The 21,059-nt window shown below is 40.0% G+C and overlaps 1 protein-coding gene across 1 annotated transcript in view; it reads right to left on the bottom strand.

The window, feature by feature from the left end:
* sgcz (sarcoglycan zeta) overlaps window positions 1-21,059 on the bottom strand; it is a 318,295-nt gene that overhangs the window by 95,483 nt on the left and 201,753 nt on the right. The window contains exon 3 of the mRNA XM_076728465.1: window positions 4,951-5,052. Coding sequence (XP_076584580.1) covers window positions 4,951-5,052 — 102 coding nt within the window. The remainder of the gene's footprint in view (window positions 1-4,950; window positions 5,053-21,059) is intronic.

Here is a 21,059-nt window from a genome sequence, read left to right as displayed (position 1 = left end):
GGAATCTGCACATGGTGTTTTATTTTGAAAATCCACCGGCCTCACTGCATCGTTCCAGTTTCAAAACAAACTTATGACATTAGAAAGGAAGCCAGAGGACGTAAATCAACTGAGAGTTTCACTTATCTTTCCTTTGATAATGGGTCATGGTATGAATTAAGATTATGTACTCTCAGGTTTTCAGATACAAAAAGTAATGACTTCACAAGTGCAGAGTCAGAATAGGTGAGGCATTAGAGGCTGCAAATAGATGTCAGGTAGCCCCTGGGGGTTCCATCGTAAAGCTCAGGGAAGCAACTGTGCACTTCTCTTTGATAACAAACTTGAAGTTGTTGGTTATCAATATTTCTGTTTATCACTACATCATTTGTTTCAGTCTCTTTATTGAAAAATGTATGTATGAATGTCTGAAAACCACATTTAACTTCTGTCTCCTCTTTGCTGCATCAAGCATTAAAATCCTTCCTCTTCTCATCTTGCTGCTCCTCTTCTCCTCTTCCTGTTCAGACACACTTGACTAAAAAAATCAGGTACTAAATGCTATGCATGTCTGTACTGATGCCTCCAACGTGCATCAGCATAATGCCGGCTACCTTTCCTCCTCTCTCCATTCATCCCTGCATTCTGTCTCTCATCGCTTCCTGCCTTCATATGTTTCGCCTCCTCTTCTTATTTCCTGTCACTATCAGTATTCTCAACTTCACCACCGCTCTTCATGCTGAAGTACTCTTATCTCCTCCAGTTACCCAGGCCCAAGGGATCCTCTTTAGTTTGTATCTCTCGTTTTTTGGTGTTGGCTTGACTAATGACATGGTATCATTTTAATGGGTTCTTCTTGGTCTGTAACCATGGAACTAGCCACCATGTATCCACCATAGATCAGGACGGTTCAGCTCTTGTAGCCAGTCTCTCATTCCCAGAGTGTCAATGTTTTGTTACGCCCCTCAGCATCTCATATAGATGCCCCAGGTGCCCATCAGCATCTGCATGAACAGGCTTTAAGCTAGCCCCAATGAGCGTTGGTTATTTCTATATGTTTAAACGTATGCATGCTGTAGGTATGTGTTGTTTGAGTAAGATTCTGACGCAGTACCAAAAAATTATACCATTTACACCAATACCAAAATTCTCAACAAACTAATGTCAAGTGCATGTAAGAACATGACTTACACTGATCATTGTGGGTCCTAATCGAGGAGATGTAAAATCCAAAGAGATAAATACGTGTATTCATCTTTGTGATCTAGTGAGCACCTCTGCAGCGAGGATCTCGGTCCTGAACTGTTACTGTCGCTCCATGGTTCTGTCTTTTGTCTCCATCACTCCACAGTAAGTCTCTTTACAAAACCAGCAGTCGACTGTTGTGTCCTCGGGGAATTTAGAGGATACTTTTGATTCCACATGCTCCCTCAATGCAACCGCACTTCACAGTAAAAGTGCAGCTACTGTCGATATCAAAACAAGAACATGCCTCCTGTTTAGAAAATATGAGGGCGACCTCCAGTTGGCTTTTATGTAAGATGATAAGCTCTGCCTCATGCACACACTCAAATACACGCAAACTTGCACATACAAACATATGCATCGGCTTCCTCACTGACACGAAACATCAATATCTGCTCAAAAGAAAGTAAAAAAAAAAAAAAAAAAAGTTTTGAAAGAAAAAAATGTCAGTAGATACTCACAGACACATGCAACCCTCACATACACATTAGCATGCAGCCTTGTAAACACAATAGTTGACAATCACACGACAATCACACACTTGCCAAATACACACTTAGAGACAGGCACACACAAGATGTTAACAAATAGCGTCAAGGTTCCAAGGAAACAAAACCACAATATATATATATATGTAAAAAAAAAAAAATACACAGTGTAGTCTGTAGTCTTTTTCTCTCACTTCTGTCACTATTTCTTTATTTTACTTGTGTTGGCTCAAACATTTTGTTTCTATTGGTGTCGCAGAGCGTTACAGTAAATCAAAGAATATAAAAAGAATTTGTTGTGTGGTCAAGTGTCACTGTCACCTACAGAGGAATCTCTATCCACAGATTTAAAAAGACAGCATCTTTTATTTACGTCTGATCTAACATTTATGCTCACTTTTGTCTTCTCTTTAATACGTTTCAGTTTCATGGACTCGTCATCTTAAAGTTGATTTAAGTATTGGTTGGATTCTGTCTCTTTTTCAGGTGAGCAGGGTAGATTCACATGAAATAAAAATGAAGGTTTTTGAAGACAGTTTGTGCTGATCAGACCTGACACACGTGCACTCAATCCTGCTGATTTGTCACATTGCTCTAAGTTAAATCATTCGAAGGTTCAAAGTCAGGCAGTAGCATATTATTCACGGCCATCTTAGAAGCAATACACCAGGATTAAATTGAGTCATGTTTAATCATGTTGATGTGAGTCTGATTCTGCATTTATATCCCACAGGGAATAAGTTGTACAGTGAGAGGCGCTTCCTCCATGAAAATGAAGGTTAGCGAATGTTCTCCTTGCGCATGTCTTCCAAGTCACCCTGCACAGTTTCCCACTATCTGTAAGTTCCACAAGCTCATCCTTAAATTCATCGAATCACAACCTCACCTTTAGCCAATCATCTCTAAGCTGTCAAACGTTTCTCTCATGCATGTCAGCACAGCTTCGACTGTGGATGCCTGGTCATCTCCAGCCAAACCCTCCAATCGGAGGTCTTCCTCGCATGAAGTCGTCTCAGTCTCGAGTTCCATTTCTCGTCACCACCACCACTGTTTCGGCTCAGAGGGAATTTCCTTGATATTAGAAGCACCTAGTTCACAGGACTGCTTCCCATAGTGATCTGCTTCCTGCTGGTGTGTAAGTGCTAAAGTCTACCTCCTTAGGTTCACAACAAATTTAATGTGACTTCAAATTTCTCATTCTCTTATTTTTTTCCTCTAAGTCTCTCCTGATTGAAATACCAGTAATGTCAACTTTCGGGTGATGAACATGGAAACGAGGGGACTGACTCCAACTACTACTACTAAAACATCTTTTGTCAGGTTCAGAAGAAAATTACACAATTACAAAATAATTGATTTTTATGACACAAAAAATTTTTCAATCGCTGTAACTAATTGTAACTGCAGTGATTGAAAATGAATTCATTTCAGTTCTGTTGCTTTAGGACTGAGGGTGCTGCATGCTATAGACTGGAAAACCCACTGAGAAAAAAAAAAACATTTGTAATTTTGGGTTGTATCAATAAATGCAATTTTATCATTCCAATGTAGAATATCTACATCGTTTTGCAGTGTTAGGCATGTTTGGAAGCTTGACTTCCAAGACTAAGGCAACACGTTTCCCTTTTTCCAGCAACAGTTGGACTGTTATCACTTTTTGTGAGGCTGATTCTGGAGTCATATAGCTTCAACATGGAGAAAATAAAGTAGCCACATCTGAACTACTGCACTTATGCTGCACTTGAAAGGCATCTCTTGCATTTCTTCTCTACACAAGTGGCCTGGGTAGCTCTAAGCGTATCATACCATGTACTTTATTATTACAAATACTACTGAAAGGCTTTAGTGACATCTCAGGCTTTGCCTTTGCCCTCCACTGTGCAGTAAAGAAGAAATATCAAATGTAAGCAACGTTCCACTCATAACCGTCTCAACACAAGCGTATGTTGATACTCCTCTCATTTCCTTTTGAAACCCTCTTCTCTTCCTCCTGCCTCTCGACTCTTCCGTAATGACTTTTCCTCCACACTTCTCATCTCCTTCACTTGTTCTACAACACCTCTCGTCTCACTTTATTCCCTCTCCTCACTGTCATTCTTCGCTGTTCATCATCTCTCTCCGCTCTTGTCCAGCTCATAACAGCAGTACGCTATGTTTTGAGTGTAAGACTTTATGCTGTGGGTCATGATTTTCTGCATCGCTCACTGAAATGACCTGCTGTGCAAACCATACACATCAGTGCAAATGGTGTTTCAGGTTCCTCTGCATGCTTTACAGAAAAAAAGGAAGAGAAAGAGGGAGCACATGCTTAAGTAGTATTAGGTATCCTATCATATCAGCAACAGTCCACAACTATTAGCATTATCAAGGGGATGGATCTGTTATGATACTATTATTAGGATTTCGGTATTACAGACATTTATCTTCACACATCTTTCAGCCTGACAGTAATGAAAAACAACACCACTGCTGTATGGAGTTATTACATCTTCCATACATTCCATGTCCATCAATTGTCCTGTATCTTTCTATGCTGCTCCATCACACAATCAATCTCTTGCTCCACTCCTCCCCTCCACACACACGTGCACACACCCACTTACAGCGTGTTTGTGACAGCATGACACTATTAAAGCCAATCCCGCACCTGCTTACTATTCATACGCGTGAACACACACACATGCTCGAGCACACATACACCCTGTGTCACAAGGACTGCCCTATATAGAGTGACATAGTGTCCATGTTGCGTCATCTGACAGGATCGATGATGATTCTGTGTGTGATGAATGGAGACATGGAAGAGAGCTTGATCGTATGCAGTGCTACAATATGTCACATACATGACAAATAGGCCCTGACTGCTGCGACCAGCATCTGGTTTCAGCTCATTGTCGGGGCTGGAATGTGAGGGCACACACACACACACACACACACACACACACACACACACACACACACACACACACATACATGTGTGCATCCTCACCTCATAACTTAACAAAGAACACTTGTTATACAATATTCAGTTCAACACACTGACAAAAATGATGGAAGCAGTTGACCCTGAGAAGGTTGAGCTCATTGAAAGATGACTCCATATACGTCAAAACACAGAAACTCACAGTGAATCGACAAACAATGCATGTTTTGTTCTGTAATGCCACTATAGAGTCACACACACACACACACACACACAAACACACACACACCGACTCACACAGGCATGTGGTCTTACCCTACGAGACTGAATCTCTTTGACGTATAAAGGCAATAAGAATTCAGACACTCCCTCCAATCTGACACCTTCCTTGGTCACCCGCAGATTCCCCATACCATCCTAAAAACACAGAAATACATACAGAGAGAGATAAAGGGAAGTTCAGTGGTTATTCAGAGAATCAGTGACAGGCTGAGTGAAAACAATCACAATTCATTTATGCACACAGTTTCCTCATGTCCAGAGTATCCACCGATTTACTTTGCTCAGCTACATTCTGATGAGTTCTCTGTTAGTCATATTTATAAGTTACACAAATATATTATTCATCAAATCCCATTACATTGTACATATTTATGATAAAATACACACAGACAAGGGAGAGAGCAGTAAGATATGATTGCCAAGACTAATTCATCCAGGTAAATCTGTGGTTGGAGGTTAAACAGACTGGGGATCAGTGATGTTGGTCTAAAAATCTTCAGCCTTTAGAAGGCCTCAAATACACTTTCAAGTTCTACTCCTTTGTCTTTGTGTTAAATGTTCAGTTATCTATTTGTATATATGCACAAGTAAAAAAATCATGTTTTCGTGTTTTTATAAGAAACCTCTCGTCTCTCTTTTCTGTTTACCTAAAATGATGGTGGCCTATCTTGACCGTATATATACAGTAATTGTGTCCATATACATGAATTTATCCCATCAAATGTTTCCTCCATGTTTTCTTTGGGAGCAAATTGTGATTCTTGGCTGTATAAATAAAAGTGATTTGATTGGAATGTCATTGTGGGCAACGAGCTAACCCTATTCTACATTACCACATTCTACATTACATTTCCAGTGTAATGTAGAATGTGGTTGTGGTCCACTTCACTAATTTTTCTCTGACTTGTGGGTGGCAGCCAGCAGTCCATTACAGCTCTGTATCTGACCACAGCTGTGTATCGTTTCACTGTGACTTTCAGACTACAAACTGTCAGTCCTACCTGGAATTGAAGCAGCAGAATAAAGACACAAAGTTGTCAAACCAGCAAAAGTGGTTTAACTTCAGAAAAACGGCATTTGTGAACAGTTTTACTGCTTTCAGTCCCCTTCGCATCTTACATTCATGCAAATTCAACATTTATGACATTCAGCCTGTTTCATCTGCTTCATCTTGCAAATTTGGCTGGATTAAATATCAACATGAATGTCAGTATTTAAGACATTTACTCTTCTTGAGGTCCTAGGTTTAGAGAATTTATAACCTGTTCAGAGCTTTAAGGCTCTCCAGATACCCAGTAGTACTTGCTAAAATTAGTCATTGATGAGTAGTGTAATATTCATGTAAGATGGGAATATCACGTGTTCACACAGGTCTGCTTCATCCACAGTCAGATCCTGCTTTACAAAGACCATTCTTATCCAGGGATGTATTTTTAATGTCAGCATGTGATCATTAGTACATACATTCAACATTAAAGAGCATCATATAATAACCATTACAGAAGAAAAACACAGAAAGCGAGGGAGGGCAGATTATGTGTTACACTTGATTTACATGTATGCTTAATTTGTTAGCATTCAGCAACAACATATTCCAGGAGTCTTGCCAAAGCTTCATGAGACCTTTAGTTTTCAAATGTTAACACAACTGTTTTATCTTTGTCAAAATGACAAGGTGGTGAAAGTTTAGGTAACAATTTAGCTTACAATGCAGACAGAAAACCCCAGGAACATATTTCAGCTTGTCAGAAAGACAGATGAAAGAAAGCCCTGCTGAGAAAACCCATCGAGTTATGGAAGTGAGCGGAACAGCCAGGAAAAGGGGGAGAATTTCAGTTCTCTATGGGGAGCCTCTTCAAACAAAGGTCAGTGCACTAAAGCAGCAAATTGCCCATTTTAAGATAAAATCCTTCCTACATCGGAATAATATGAAGCTTTGACAGGTTTACATTTGAGTACATTTGCCTTTATTACTGCAGACCTTTAGTTTCACTTTGGAATAACTGAACTATTAACTAATAACCTGTATTTCCCCATTCATCACTATAAGTACCCAATAAGAAAAGGTGTGATGGTGAGGACACATGCTTATTCTCAATGTTTCTCTCAACCTGGTGGGATCATTGAATAGTCAAAAAAGTTCATGGTGAGAATGGGGGTTTCACAGAATAGTCAACGATGAAAACGTTGTGCATTGTTGTACACTGATCATCTGTGGATGTGCAGTAATCAAAGCTGTGGAAACGCATCTACAGAAGATATGCAGGTAGGGTCACTTCGTGTTCAGTTGTTGCGTGGAAATACCAAAGCAGACATGGATTTGTTTGAACAATCATTTACAAAAAAAAAATGAGCATTCAGCATTTCAGGTATTTAGAGAAGGAAAGACTCCAGCTGCCCCCGCAAGAAAACAATTGTGCTGTCACGTTGGTCCCACCTCCCTTGGTTAACCCTTTACTGGTTGTACCTTTTTGATGAGAATCATCATTGTTAACGGGTGACAAAAATACAATATATCTCTTGTGGTTAATCAATTAGGTGAATACTAAAATGCAGTAGTCATGTTTCTGACCTTTGACATGCCTAACTCATGTTGCTCCACTGCTTTTGACTACAGGCCTTTTTAACACGATGAAAAAATAAACACACTTCGGTTCACATCACGGCACAATTTGTGATCAGCTGACCAGCTCTCTGATAAAAATGGCTTTGTGCCGGTCTGTGATCAGTTCTGTTGCATTTCACAGATTCCACGAGTGAATGCTTGAAAGATTGTTGGATCAGACTTACACGGTAAGATTAAATTCCTTTCAAACAGCCATGCAGGGTATTAGGATAGCAGGGGCTTTTACACAGCAAAGAGGCAGCTACTGTACCATGTCAAATCGGTGCTTAGGAGAGCCACAGTGGAAGGAAGCAGTAGCAGCACTACAGCTGCTCTGATCATGTGTTTTGTCAGAGTTTGGTGAGACTTCTGGGTATTGTAGTAGGTTTCATGGAAAATCTACATTTGTTGATGCAGCAAATTTGTCAGCAGAAGTTGAAAGTTTCATAGACACCGGTGTCATGGTCGTTAGTATAACCCTCCATGGAATGGAATTGGGTGGGATGGCAGTCGGTAAGGCAGGAGTAAAAGGTTATATAAAAAAAGCGTTAAAAAACTGCAAACAGTCCCAATAACTGTATATGTACAACTATAAATATAAATATTTTAATAGGAATGTCATTCTGAGAACTTTGTTATCATCACACTGGTCTACTGTGCAAATGCTCTTTCCTCGTCCTAGTATACAAATATGAATAAAAACAAGCACGCCAGGTGTGTTCCTGATTATCCTCATATAACTTTCCTCAGGGCTAACATTTTCAGACTCAAAGTAAACCTAAAACGAACATTGTGGATTGAACTACTTCAGCGCTCAATTGGAATAACTCTCACACAGAATGTGTCGCTCAATGACAGCAAATTAGTTTTGCTTCCCTGGTTCCTGGCTTTCTTTTCATGTTCACAACAATATTGACGAAACTGTCCATCAAAATAGGAATTCTGTTCGGAGTTCTGCAGGGAATCATTATTAATTGTTGGATGCAACAATCCAACAAAGCCTTTCAAATTAGAAATGTACTTGAGAGAGAGGGAGGAGACAGCGAGGGAGAGAAACTGGGAGGATAAAACAATGAGAGCAGGTGAAGAGATGGAAGAGGAGATAAACAAGTACAGCAAGGGAAATACACAACTCAAATAGGGATGAATCAAATAAGAATGGAAGAAGAATCAAACCCATCTGTGGAGATGGAAAAAAGCTGTAGCTTTGGACAGTTCAGGTGCTGGAGGTGAGCCGGGGGAATGGAGGTGTGTGAGTAGGGACGGACCCCAAAAAAAGCAAAACTTGTATTTTAATTAAAATGTGAAAATACTTTTCAACATTTCAGCAATATGAAAGTTGAAGCAGTGAAGAAGATATTGCAAGTCACACAATCCGCAGTCGATGGAGTCTCAGGTGCTCTCTCACATACTGACAAGCATAAATTTGCATCCTCGCCTCTTCTGTCTCGCTTCTAGAGAAATTCAGCACAAAACTTTTCATCTTAAGTGAGGACTCTAACTCCAACATGAGGGAACAACATAAATACCATTTTAAAAAATACGCTCCTGTATTTTCTGTACTCGTACTCGTCATACTCGTTGTTTGTCTTAACTAAATCATGCCGTTCTAGTTCCAGGTTTCATTTCTGCATATGGGTCTGAAGATTTCCTCCATTTTTGGCCTCTATATGATAGTGACAGGTGAAGAGGCAGACAGGAAACAGAGTGAGAAGGGAAGGACGTGTAGCAAAGGCTGCCGACTGGAATCGAACCAGCGACAGTGTGTGCTGATTGTAATTTTAATGCCTGATTTCTGGCAGGATGCAGGACTTTACCACCTTCTGTTCCTTAACTCTGAACAGCTTTTTATGCATGGTTTAAAGGTAGGCAACAGCCGAACAACTGAATTGGAATTTGTTCAGCGTGGCTGTTTCACACAAATGATCAACACTGATCAATTTCACTATAAATCTGTAATCAAACAAAGGTCATCACATGAGAAGTGTGCGACCTTCGCAGTCTGATATGTGATTTTTATCATCAGACCAATTCTAACCCCGCACTGATAATCCACATACTCATACTGTACCTTCTTACAAATGGGAGCACAGAAAAGCGATGCGAGTGTGTTAGATCGATAAGTTAAACCAGCCAGAGATTTTCAGTGTTGTTCTTAGATCTATAGTCATTATGGTGAATACAGAGTGGAGCTGGGGCTTATTCAACAAGCCATAACACAACCGGCCTGGGAAATCACAAAACTGCTCATTCCATGGAATACACACACGCATGCGCACACACACACGCGAGTGGAGCAAATGCATCCCCATTATTAAATCAGGGGGAGCAATGTTATGGATTTGTTATCCCTCTTGTTTATTTTTTTTTTTTAAAAAGTACTTATTATTAATACAGTCCCTGTAATATTCAAGCAGCCTGTATCAAAGATCATTTTACTATTTTCAGAAAATGACAAAGACAAGTGAGAAGAAAATCCCATTTTTGGACCACCCTTTGAGCTGGTTCAGTCGAACCTGTCCCTGATTGTTTGGCACAGCATGCTTTGGCTGTCAATCACAGTCTGTCAATCCGCACAGGAGTCTGACTGTTTCCAAGGAGAGAAACATCACATCGTTTAGCTTAACTGCTATCATGGACTGAAAATAGAACATAGGAAGAGAGTGTTGAAGGAACTGGATGCATTTACCATCGCTGAAACAAATTTGCCTGATGGTCGCATTTATACTTGGCAGAGTTGTCGCTTTTCCTTTCGGGCCATTAACTAAATATCCATCTGGCATATTTTACAAAACACATGACTTTGTCCAATGCTGCTCTTCATTAAGTACAGGCAAGCCTCCTCCAATTTGGTGAGATACTTGCACAAACTTTCTGCCTTTTGGCAGGTAACTCCATCCGTCTCATGTTCATCTTGCTTCTTCTTTTTTTGTTTTTAGAAAGGTTAAAAATACAGGAGAATTACAGGAAAATACTTAAACAGGTGAACAGTGGCAAAGAAGGTAAAATATGGGAGAATTGCAGGAAAAATGGGAGGCTTGGCAAGTAGGTGCCATACTCACCCCATACAGACACACTATAGGTGAAAATGATATTCTTTTTAAGTCTGTGAAGATTCTCATTCATCCCAGTCGTGGTACTTCTAAGTGCTTCCAGGTTCTAGAGGTTCTAGACAACGTTTCATCTCACATCCAAGAGGCTTCTTCAGTTCTAACTGACTGGTGGAGAGCCCTATTGGCTCATTGACCCACCCAGCTATGATGTCAGTCATTTGGGTCTCATGAGTCACGGTGTGAATTCCACTCAGCCTCTTGAATGAGAGGTCAAACGTCTTCTAGAACCTCAAGGAAGTCCAGCTGTCTTTGGAAGCACTTCAAAGAATCTGCTTTTTAATTTATGGTTATTCAGTACCGAGCAACATTACAACTACACCAGCCGGAGGTGGTACTGAGAAAAGCCAGAAGCTGTGTGTAAAATTAACAGGACTGCGGACTAGAATTGAAAAGTTGGTGTAAGGTCATTTCATGTATCCAAATTAGTTGTCCTGTGTTAGATTTGTTAGAGTTAGATGATGGCCTTACGAGCACTGAGAACAGCAGCATATGTGTTGTGAGGCTATTTCATTGAAATACATTCTTTCTTCTTGTTTGACCTTGAAGCCTGCAGCGTACTACCATTTTAGACTACATCATATTTTTTAGAAATATAATTTCCAATGTGAAACAGCCACAATCATTTCCTGCCGTCATCCATGCAATTATACACTGTTCTTGACACATTTCTTGGTTTTCACACCCTCAACCTAACTCATGTAGGTGAGTGCAGGTGCCTGTTTCTTGACTTAATCCAAGATGTTAGGTGGTGTGGAAATGCAGGAAATTTGTATTAAATTGCTTTTTTTTTTCTAAGGGAGAAATATAACCAGGTGGCCATGCACACACAGGCAAAAAAAAAAAAAAAAAATACTCTTTGTGAACATATAGCACACACTGAGAGACACAGAGGGAGAATAACATACATACAGAATTAAGCTCAGTTTGAGAAATTCACACTCTCTTCCTGCAATGCCTCTTTAATCCTCCCTCTCTCAGCTACACTCTCCGTCTCTCAATTCCAAAAACATGAAGACAATGATGTTAAAATTAATCAGGTGGTTTTATTCCACCTCACTGCTCCACTGTCCAACACTCAAGTCTCATTCTGATTGAACATGACAGCTCTCCCTCTTCCTCCGTATCTCACACGCTGGTCGTCTTTTTGTTTCATTTTCAATTCACTATGCATCGTTTGCATGAATGGTCCATGAACAATATTGCCAGAGCCTAGAAAACAATGGGAATTCATCAACAAACAGAAGAAAATGAGTAAATCTCTCCATTCATTCCTTTATCTCTTATTGTTTAGCGCTCTCTCTCTCTCTCTCCCTGAATCTGTGTGTCCTACTTCCCTCCACTCCCCTCTTCATCTGTCTGTCTCGTTTGGTGTCATGTTGACGTTAAATTAATTTTGGAATGCTGGAAAACAGATCAGAGGTTGTAATCTGCATTTTAACTGGCATGGGTTGTTTTTGAATCAAAAAGCACACTCTGGTAATCATGTGGAAAGGCATTTAGAAATGAGCAAGAATTGACAATAAACCTTTTTGATTATTCATAATTAAAAGTTACAAACTGACCTCAGTTCATCTCCTCCAGCTGGCTTTACGAGTAATAAGGAATGAACTAGTACATACAAAAGTGTTTTTCATTTTACGAAGATCGGTCTGCAGATAACTGTGGTTTTTATACAGCCAGGTAAGAATTCACCTGGTCCTTTGAACGAGACATTGTGCATGATGCCAAAGCCTTGACCAAGATTTCTTCAGACACAGATGCCTCTATAGTTTAATGGGGCGTAAAATCTGTTCACCCGTCAGCTGTATTCATGGATCCTTTGGAGTGTCGTGGGAGGGGCTGGAAACGAGCGTGCCTGGATGAAACCCACATGGACACAGGGAGGACATGCAAAGTCCACACAGAAGCCCAGGAACCTTTTTGATCTGTCTCAGCCTTTGCAAATAATGCTTAAAATTGTTCTATATCTATGTTACTATTTTATTAATAGTGTCCAGCCCATCTTCATTTATGGTTTGCAGGTTTTTTGATTCCATTGCTCATTTATTTTCTGAGAAAGCAGAGAAAGCTGTTTTTATTTTTGTCTGTGCTTCTTGAGATCTTATTAATATTGATTTTCGTTCTTGAATCATAGACTTACTCTCTATCTCTATCCATGCTTTTCCCATTTATCTCACTAAGCTGTCCAGAGACAGTTTTGCCTCCCTTGTAAACTACTGCAACCTAGTGGACTTGTGGTCGGTCTACATACGTGCCTGTATTGTTTGTTGTTGTTGTCAATATCCGGGTCACCTCGTTTTATTGTCTTTTGAAGACTGCTTGTTATTTTCCAGGGATATTGAGCTATTGTGGTATGAATATTTTTACGACAACTGAAAACTGTCTCATGGTGTGTGTGTGTGTGTGTGTGTGTGTGTGTGTGTGTGTGTAAACATGTTGAATAAACACAAGACATTCACTTCCCACCAAAGCTACACAACAGCACTTACATCTGAATAGCAGGCACCATGTACAGACCAGGGAGCCATGTGTCCAGACATATATGACTGAGTACAGCTGATGATCACTTGAGCCATGAAGGAAGCTGAAAACATCATCATCAGCCAGGAAGAGAGGCTGAAGGAACTGTACTGTGTATTTTTTTTTTTAATCTTAACATTTATATTAATACTGTTAAAATGGCCCAGAATGAGAAAACATGATCAAAGACTGAACGGATTTGGTGCTCCCACGCTGCATAGTCCCAATTTCAAAAATAATACATCAACATATATATCAACCATTATCTTAACACTGACTTCACTGAATCTAGTTTCTTGTTTGAGACGTAGACATCCTTTACATGTGAGAAACCAAAAGCTTTTCTTGTTCTCTATTCATCGTTTATCTGGTTAGCGATCTGTTTTAGGAAAACAAAAGCACGAGCACACTTGCCTTTAACATAATTAGGTAATTAATTAATTAGGTAAATATTTATGTTAAGAGTGATTCTTGATAAAAAACTACCTCAGTATTGAACTAGACCTCTCTCTTACTTGTTCGATTCATACGTTCGATTTAGGAGGATCTATTGGCAGAAATGGAAATTGGAATGGAAATTATAATGACGTTTTCATTGCTGAGAACAAGAATTGCTGTGTTGTTGTTACCATAGATAGAGCTCTTTATATCTTCCAAGAGCTCTGCCATGTTGCATTGCCATCTTTCTACAATAGTACAGAACAGACAAACCAAACACTGACACGAGAGAGCGCCTTGTTGAGAGTGAGGTGAATGTTATTCAGTTGGTTGCGATCGACAACTTCACCACTAGATGCTATTACGTCCTACACACCGGAGCTCTAAGAAATAAGGCTTGCATTTGGCAAAAAAAGAGGTTTGTCTTTCAGTCTGACTCCATTGGTAATGAAGACATGCATTTGGCAATGAAGCAGTATCAACAAATACAAATAATCAACATGATAGCAGGCAAATCAGTCAGTTTGGCAATAATAACAGCAACTAATCAGAGGAGAAACTATCCTCTGCTTGGCTTTGTCTTCATGTCTGTTTCTCTTTCTCTGTCAGTTGAAATGGGTTTCACTGGTCTAAAATGCACAAGTGTGTTTGCCAAAGAAAAACCAACAATTCCCAGCACAATAATAATAACTGTAAACACAACAGTTTTATCATAAAACAATAAACAGTACCGGTTCAGGGTGTGCCCCGCCTCTCGCCCATTGACAGCTGGGATAGGCTCCAGCCCCCCCGCAACCCCGAAAGGGACAGGCGGGTATAGAAGATGAATGAATGAATGAATGAATGAACAATAAACAGCAATTTCCCTTCTTCCTCCATTTTCATTCCTTACATCACAGCCCCTGTGCCTGCCTGGTGCTCTGGATGTTAGCACACAGAAAAAGCACACAGGAAAAAACTCTAATGCACACAGTCACACAAATATACTGTTGTATGGTGTGAGCATGCAGAAACTGTATGATCCCCACACACGAATACAGAAACACCTACAGAGTCTTGTATAGAAATAGAAAAATACAAATAGCTGTGAAAAAAATCATTGACTGGAAAAAAAAAAAATCTATGTGGCCTAAATTATAGACCATGTTCCTTTTTCTTCATAGATGGCAGTCATTTTCTCTTTCTCACCATTACATTCTACCTCGCTCTCCCACATCTCTCGGCCCATACTGAAAAGCACCTGAGGGAGGTTTTCAGAATCATTAAACCCTCAAATACAAAGAACCTCAGGGTTAAGTTCAATCACACTAATACTACTTACTTACTACTTAAGTACTTACTAGAGCAAGAGAGCGAGCGGTGAAAACTATATGGACAGACAGTACAAGAAATACTCCCACAGAGGAAAACTCTTTCTGATAGATACATGTGAACACACTCCTCCTGTACACTTCATTAACTGTGCTTTGGAAAAATGAAGTGTCTTCTTGTGAAATAGGAGCACTCATGACGAACAGGCTGCCTCGTAGCTACAACATTGCTCTCAATTATGAAAGAGTGCCTCAGTGGTCAGAAAACAAACAAGCCTGACTGCGACTTCCCACCATGGTAAAAATGGAGGAATCATTTAGGGTGTGGTGCTCAAAACATTGAGAGCTTATGTTTAAAAAATTAAGTGTCAAAGTGTGTTTTGCGGAAACAATTTACAGGAAATGGATGGCTAAGAAGCAAACAAGGTGAGATACGCACAATACCATCCATTTCATGTGCTGCAACTGTGTGAAACAGCATTTATATCATGCCTACTGTAAATTTAATATAGCTCAATTACATCTACACAGTGTTCTGACATCTTAATACCAGCGATAAAAAGGGCCTGTGCATGTGTGAGTTTTGTATGTGCAAGGTCAACAGAGTGTGTGAGCGTGTGAACATCCTCTTCAATGCAGCAGTCGTAGAGATAATGATGGATTCCCTCATCATGGCGAGGTTAACTGGAAAACTGTCCCATTAGGTGAAAGCATGCCATATGCAAGGTCATACACACAGAACACCCACACCAATCACAGACATAGTACCGACAGGCTGATCGCCATGACTTCTAGGCGTCCATACACACACACATACTCGCAAAGACATACGCACGCGATAAACCCATGTGTCCCTGTGGTGATGGATAGGTTGGGAAAGTATTTTGCAGGCACTTCTAATATTCAGGAGTGTTGTAATTTTTCACACAACCTTTTATGTCAACTAGCAGACCCAGACTGGAGAGAGAGAGAGAGAGAGAGAGAGAGAGAGAGAGAGAGAGAGAGAGAGAGAGGACGAGTAGTGTCACCTTTGCCTATGGAAAACAACTGAGGAAATGGCTGAAGGGATGCACAAATTAGGAAACTCTGAAAGTGCTTTGGCCGTCCTTTGCCTCTTTGACCATGTGGAGACATTACATGAGGGTCCTGGTTGGGAAAATGACTTTGCTTAGCTTTTTGTAACTTTTCCTTTAGCCAGTACCCCTTCAGAGCACTTTCATGTTGAATTATTAGTAAAAGAAGTTCAGCACAATTAACCACATTTCTATGAAAAATTAGCAATTTCTTTATATGAAACGTAACAAAAAAAAAAAAAAAAGTTTATAGTTTAAACTTGGAGAGGGTCTGTATGACAAACCAACCACACTTGCTGATAGTGTATCACAAAACAGCGAAAAGGAGTGACTGTACTTGAATTATTGTGATTTGAACAATACACTAACTGATGATTATTGAAGGAAATTTATTAAACGATATTGGAATTTAAATAAAAGTGACTTCAAATAAGCTCCAAAAACAAAACTCTCTTGCGAATACAAATGTAGAGCGAGATCTGTAGCCCACCTAGCGAGCCTTCTCCGTATGATTCTTTTCATGCTTCATTAACTAGCAGTTCCCCCTTGCTATGAAAGAAAGGTACAAGTATGTGTCATAATACAAGCTGCATTTTGAAACACTTGCTGCATCACTTGTCATTCTGAATTTAGTCTGATACATGTAGGATGGAGAGTGACTTGAATTACCTCATTCTGGAAATTTCAACCTCATACTGCAAGTACACCGAATCTATTTTAAAGGCAACCACCTTATTGACATCTTCACGGGAGGCAGAGCAGCTCCCTCAGGGCTGTATGCCAACAGCCAGTGCATGCATGGCATCTTTTCCCTTTATCTTTCTCCTCTCCTCTCTACCTCTCCCCCTCTTCCACTTCACTTCTTATCTTTCTTCCTTGCTCTTTCCTCAAATTGCACAACTTCCTCGATCTCCTGGTGCTCTGGCATGGCACTAACGCTGCCAGAGTTGGATTAAGGGATGGATTCTGTTAAACCATGTTTAAAATTGAAGCAGGCATGGCATGCTGTGACATGTTGGGCCGCCAAAGTCATTTCCTGTACCATGAGTTCAAGGTGGGTTTAGAAAAAAGATTTCTGAGCTGAAATTAAGCAAGAGTAAAGCCCTAACAACTTAAATTTTCTAATACCGCCCTGCTAGAGAATCATGCCTTTACTTTTAAAGACAGGCCTGTATTTATAGTCCTGCCTGTTTCAAAAGTTGGCATTGTTGATCTGCTCCCACACGCTCTTGCGGCTGTTTGCTGTTAATGCAAATGCAGCACTTCTTCCATCTGTTTCACATTAAAACACTTTCATCATCAATTTGGGTTGATAGCATTCCTTTATCTCCCCATGAGAGACAACCTGACCCAGTGAGTGGGATCAGGGCAGGACTATCAACACTTTTCCTGGAGTAAATATACATATTTTATACACTTTGCATATTTTATAATGTAGTTTAAGTGGTCTGTTAAGATCGATGACTCATCTGCACTTTATTAGACTCACCACAATGGATTGTTAGTGATATTATTCAACTGTGACCTCGAGTTTTTTTTCATTAGGATGCAGTACCATGTCTCCAAAACTCTGCTTCTGAGTGAGCTTAATTTGTTTTTGAGTTGCTACACATTTATTACTTTCTAAAAGTTTTTGTCATCCATTTTGAAATTTTAATGATGACAGTAAAAGTAAGAGCAGTGACACAATTAATCAATTATAACTATATTAGTCATCAGAGAAATGAGAAAATGAAATGTATTTGGACTAAATTGAAATGAACTATTGTGTAAGGTGTCTAAGGTGCTGATACCACAGGAATCCCATCACTTATTTACCTGTGTGCATGAAATATAACCTCTGGACTTCCTCTGCAGGCCACTTGTGCCTGAGATACCCTGCTTAAGAGACAAATTCGGAGAAATCAGCTACAAAGCCATGTTTGAGTTTGAAGTTACAGTTCCTCAGTGAAGTCAAACTTTCTGTACAAAGTTTCCTTTCAATCTTTGTCTGACTTTCTGCATCTCTCCACTCTCCATTTTTTTTTGTTTTTTTCCCCTCATCTACGGAGCGAAAGCCATGTTTGTACAGTCTGCAACTATTCAAGCCATTCTGTGCTGTTTTGTTAAAATTGTGAGGAGGTGAAGGCTGGGAGTACAGCTGAAGAGTTGAGGTGAGGGTGTGGGCAGGATGTCTTTGGGGACAAAAGATGGAGAGCTGGAGTGAAAATGCAGTTGAAACAAACGACTGAAAACAATACTTAACAGAAGAACTACTGATCTTCCACCTACACAGCACATGGAAAAGAAAGTTCTGCACTATAGCTGAAGGCTGCAGATCAATACTCAGCATTAAAACACAAAGTGCCAACAATGTTGAATGGCAAAAGCAAGCAATGAGGACTTTTGCTAAAAACACATGAGGCTAGATTACCGCACAACTATTGATATTTTATGTGAATGACTTGTTTTAGGATTTTTAAGTTTTTTAATCTGAAAGGGCTACAAAGGATTTTCCTTGTGATATCCCCCTTTGTCAGTGAAGTTTTAGTGGAAAAGATGAAGCTGCAAGGGAGAGACTACATGATGTGTCAGCTATCCCAGGAGAACAGATATTAACCTTTCTAAAGTACTGGGCTGTGCTTTGTGTTTGACCGCAGCTATACATGAACAGACAGCCCTCAGAGTCCACAAACGCAGCACTCACTTGTATCCAGTGTACGAGCCGGCACCTGCGTCCCAAATCACCTCTGACTGACAAATGACAGCAGAGACTTTCCTGCTGCCTCACTCGTTCTGCACAATCCACTCACCCACACAAAACGCACACAAAATCACAAAGGAGAGGCTTGACAAGTGCGGTTAACATCACCTTGCTTTCACCAACAGCTGTGTCCCACTTCACCTCTGCAGCCTGAGAGATGGTCTGAGTGACAAATGACAGCAAAGGTCTAATGCCTCTTCACACTTGTGTTTGTCTGCTTGCTTCTTTGCTGTCACCCTGGTCCCGTTTGTCGTAAAAGACTAAAATAAATCTAAAATGTTAGGTCAATGGGGAGAGTATGGAAGTAATCCTGCAAGGCTCAGTGGTTAGATGAGGGCTTTCCACAATCACTTGTACAAATAAATTTGAAACTTTCGAGTGACTTTCAAGATGTTGGGAGAAAATACTCACGCAAGCTATTCTTAAAACTGCTACTATTTCCATCACAAAGGACAAAGGATTTAATATGTCCTCAACAGATCTTCAGAAATTCATCATAAAGTCAGATTTCAGTGCTGATTTTGTTTTAATTCAGATGTATAAAACCTTTTTATCTCACCTTAACGGTCATTGTTTTACTCACTGGGAAGAGTTCGGAAGTCCTCTGTGTGTTTGTGCTGTAAGTGAATGTAAGAGTGACATTACTGGTCTCAGGAAATAGTGACAGGTTTTCTGTCAGCATCTCTCTGTCTACTTCCTTCAGTGCTTTCTCTTCAGGCCCTCTGAGCTGCAAAACACGTTCTAAGACACAACTGGAAACAGTTGGAAACACTGATGTCAGAAGGAGAAACAGAACAGTCTCATGCCTGTTGGGTCAAACTTACACTCTGCCTTCAGTGCTTAGAAAAATTCTGATATTAAACTGCTTCCTAATGTTGGTGATTGATCAGTACCAACTTCTAATATTTGAAACTGTAGCTGCTGGTAATTAAGAGCTAAAGTTAAACCTCAACAATGTGAAAATGGCTGAGGTTAAGAGCAGGTAAAGGATTACTGACTGACAGTACAATTCATTTCTGCCATCATTGTAGCAGTACTGTTTTGTTACCAGGTACTGCCATTATTTCATATTTCCACTCAGTTTTATTGCCATTGTCTGTTTTATTTTGATGCTAGGCACTTGGGGGGGAGCGGCCACAGTCACTGGCATCCCGATCACTTATTCTCTAATCAAATGGCAAGCAAAATCTAGAAGAAAAAACAACTGTTGCTAGGATCTACAGAGACTCTTGTACAGTTTCAAGGGTATACGTAATGAAAGCAACACACAAATCCCAACAGTAACTCAGCCTACACATTCATGTTCAGCATTAGCTAAACAGTCTGAACAGGCACAATTTAGAAGGTGACAATGAGTGCTAATATTGACTTGCTGATATTCAGTACGGCTGCAGTCATTTATTTGCCTTCCTAACACAAAGATCACATTTAATCCATAATGCATTCGTGTTGCTGAAAATTGTGTGCAATCTGCCACACAAGGATTCAGCAGCTCAAACACATTAATAGCCAACACGTGAGACATTTTCATGGTATTAGGGAAAATTAAGCTCTGTCACTGCAGTTTGAATTCTTCTCTCTTATCAAAACAATGCATCAGCAACAAAAGAATGTAACCATTATGAATTTTCAGTGAAAAATTGTACTTTCTTTGCAGAGTAGTATTTTTAGTGTGATCCAGTGCTGGCAGTCAGACACCTCTGACTTTCATTCAACAATTTCAGGGACCTTAATCACAACAGTAACAGGTTTCGGGCACTGCTTAAAAATAGTCTCTAAGAGAAACACAAAGCATTTTTAAATTGAACTGAACAAGCAGGGCTCTTTCTTTCTTTCTTTCTTTCTTTCTATTTCTGTTTTCTTTCCTCTTTCATATTAAAAAAAAAAAAAAAAAAAACTTGGACACTTATCTCTTCTAGTCTTAGTCAAGAGTGCAATCTTGAATAATGGGGCCGGCCAAGGGTTAGATCTACTCCTGAATCTCTCGCCATGACCTCAATCCCTCTCCCTCCCTCACCTTGGAGGCTAGTAATATTTTCAGCAGAGTTTGCCCAAGAGAAGATGCCTTAGAGCCAAGATAATAATCCCAAAGTGAACAACATGACCACAGACCAGTCGGACATGTAGTTTGAGCCGGTCAAATTGCCGTTTAAGGCCCGTCTGCAGCCGAGCAAAACCTCATTCCGCAAAGTCTTTACTTTCAGTGTGCTGATGTTAACTGTCTCCAAAAGTCTCACTAGTACAGAAGAGGCAAGCCACAACTACTGCAGCTCAAACACTTTGATCTTAAATACTCCATACACGACAGCCCATACCAAATATGCACATACCACCTGTGGA

Source organism: Chaetodon auriga, chromosome 4 (assembly GCF_051107435.1).
Source record: "Chaetodon auriga isolate fChaAug3 chromosome 4, fChaAug3.hap1, whole genome shotgun sequence".
Lineage (NCBI taxonomy): Eukaryota > Metazoa > Chordata > Actinopteri > Chaetodontiformes > Chaetodontidae > Chaetodon > Chaetodon auriga.
Note: the sequence above shows the minus strand (reverse complement) of the source record. Positions and strands in the feature narration are given on the sequence as shown.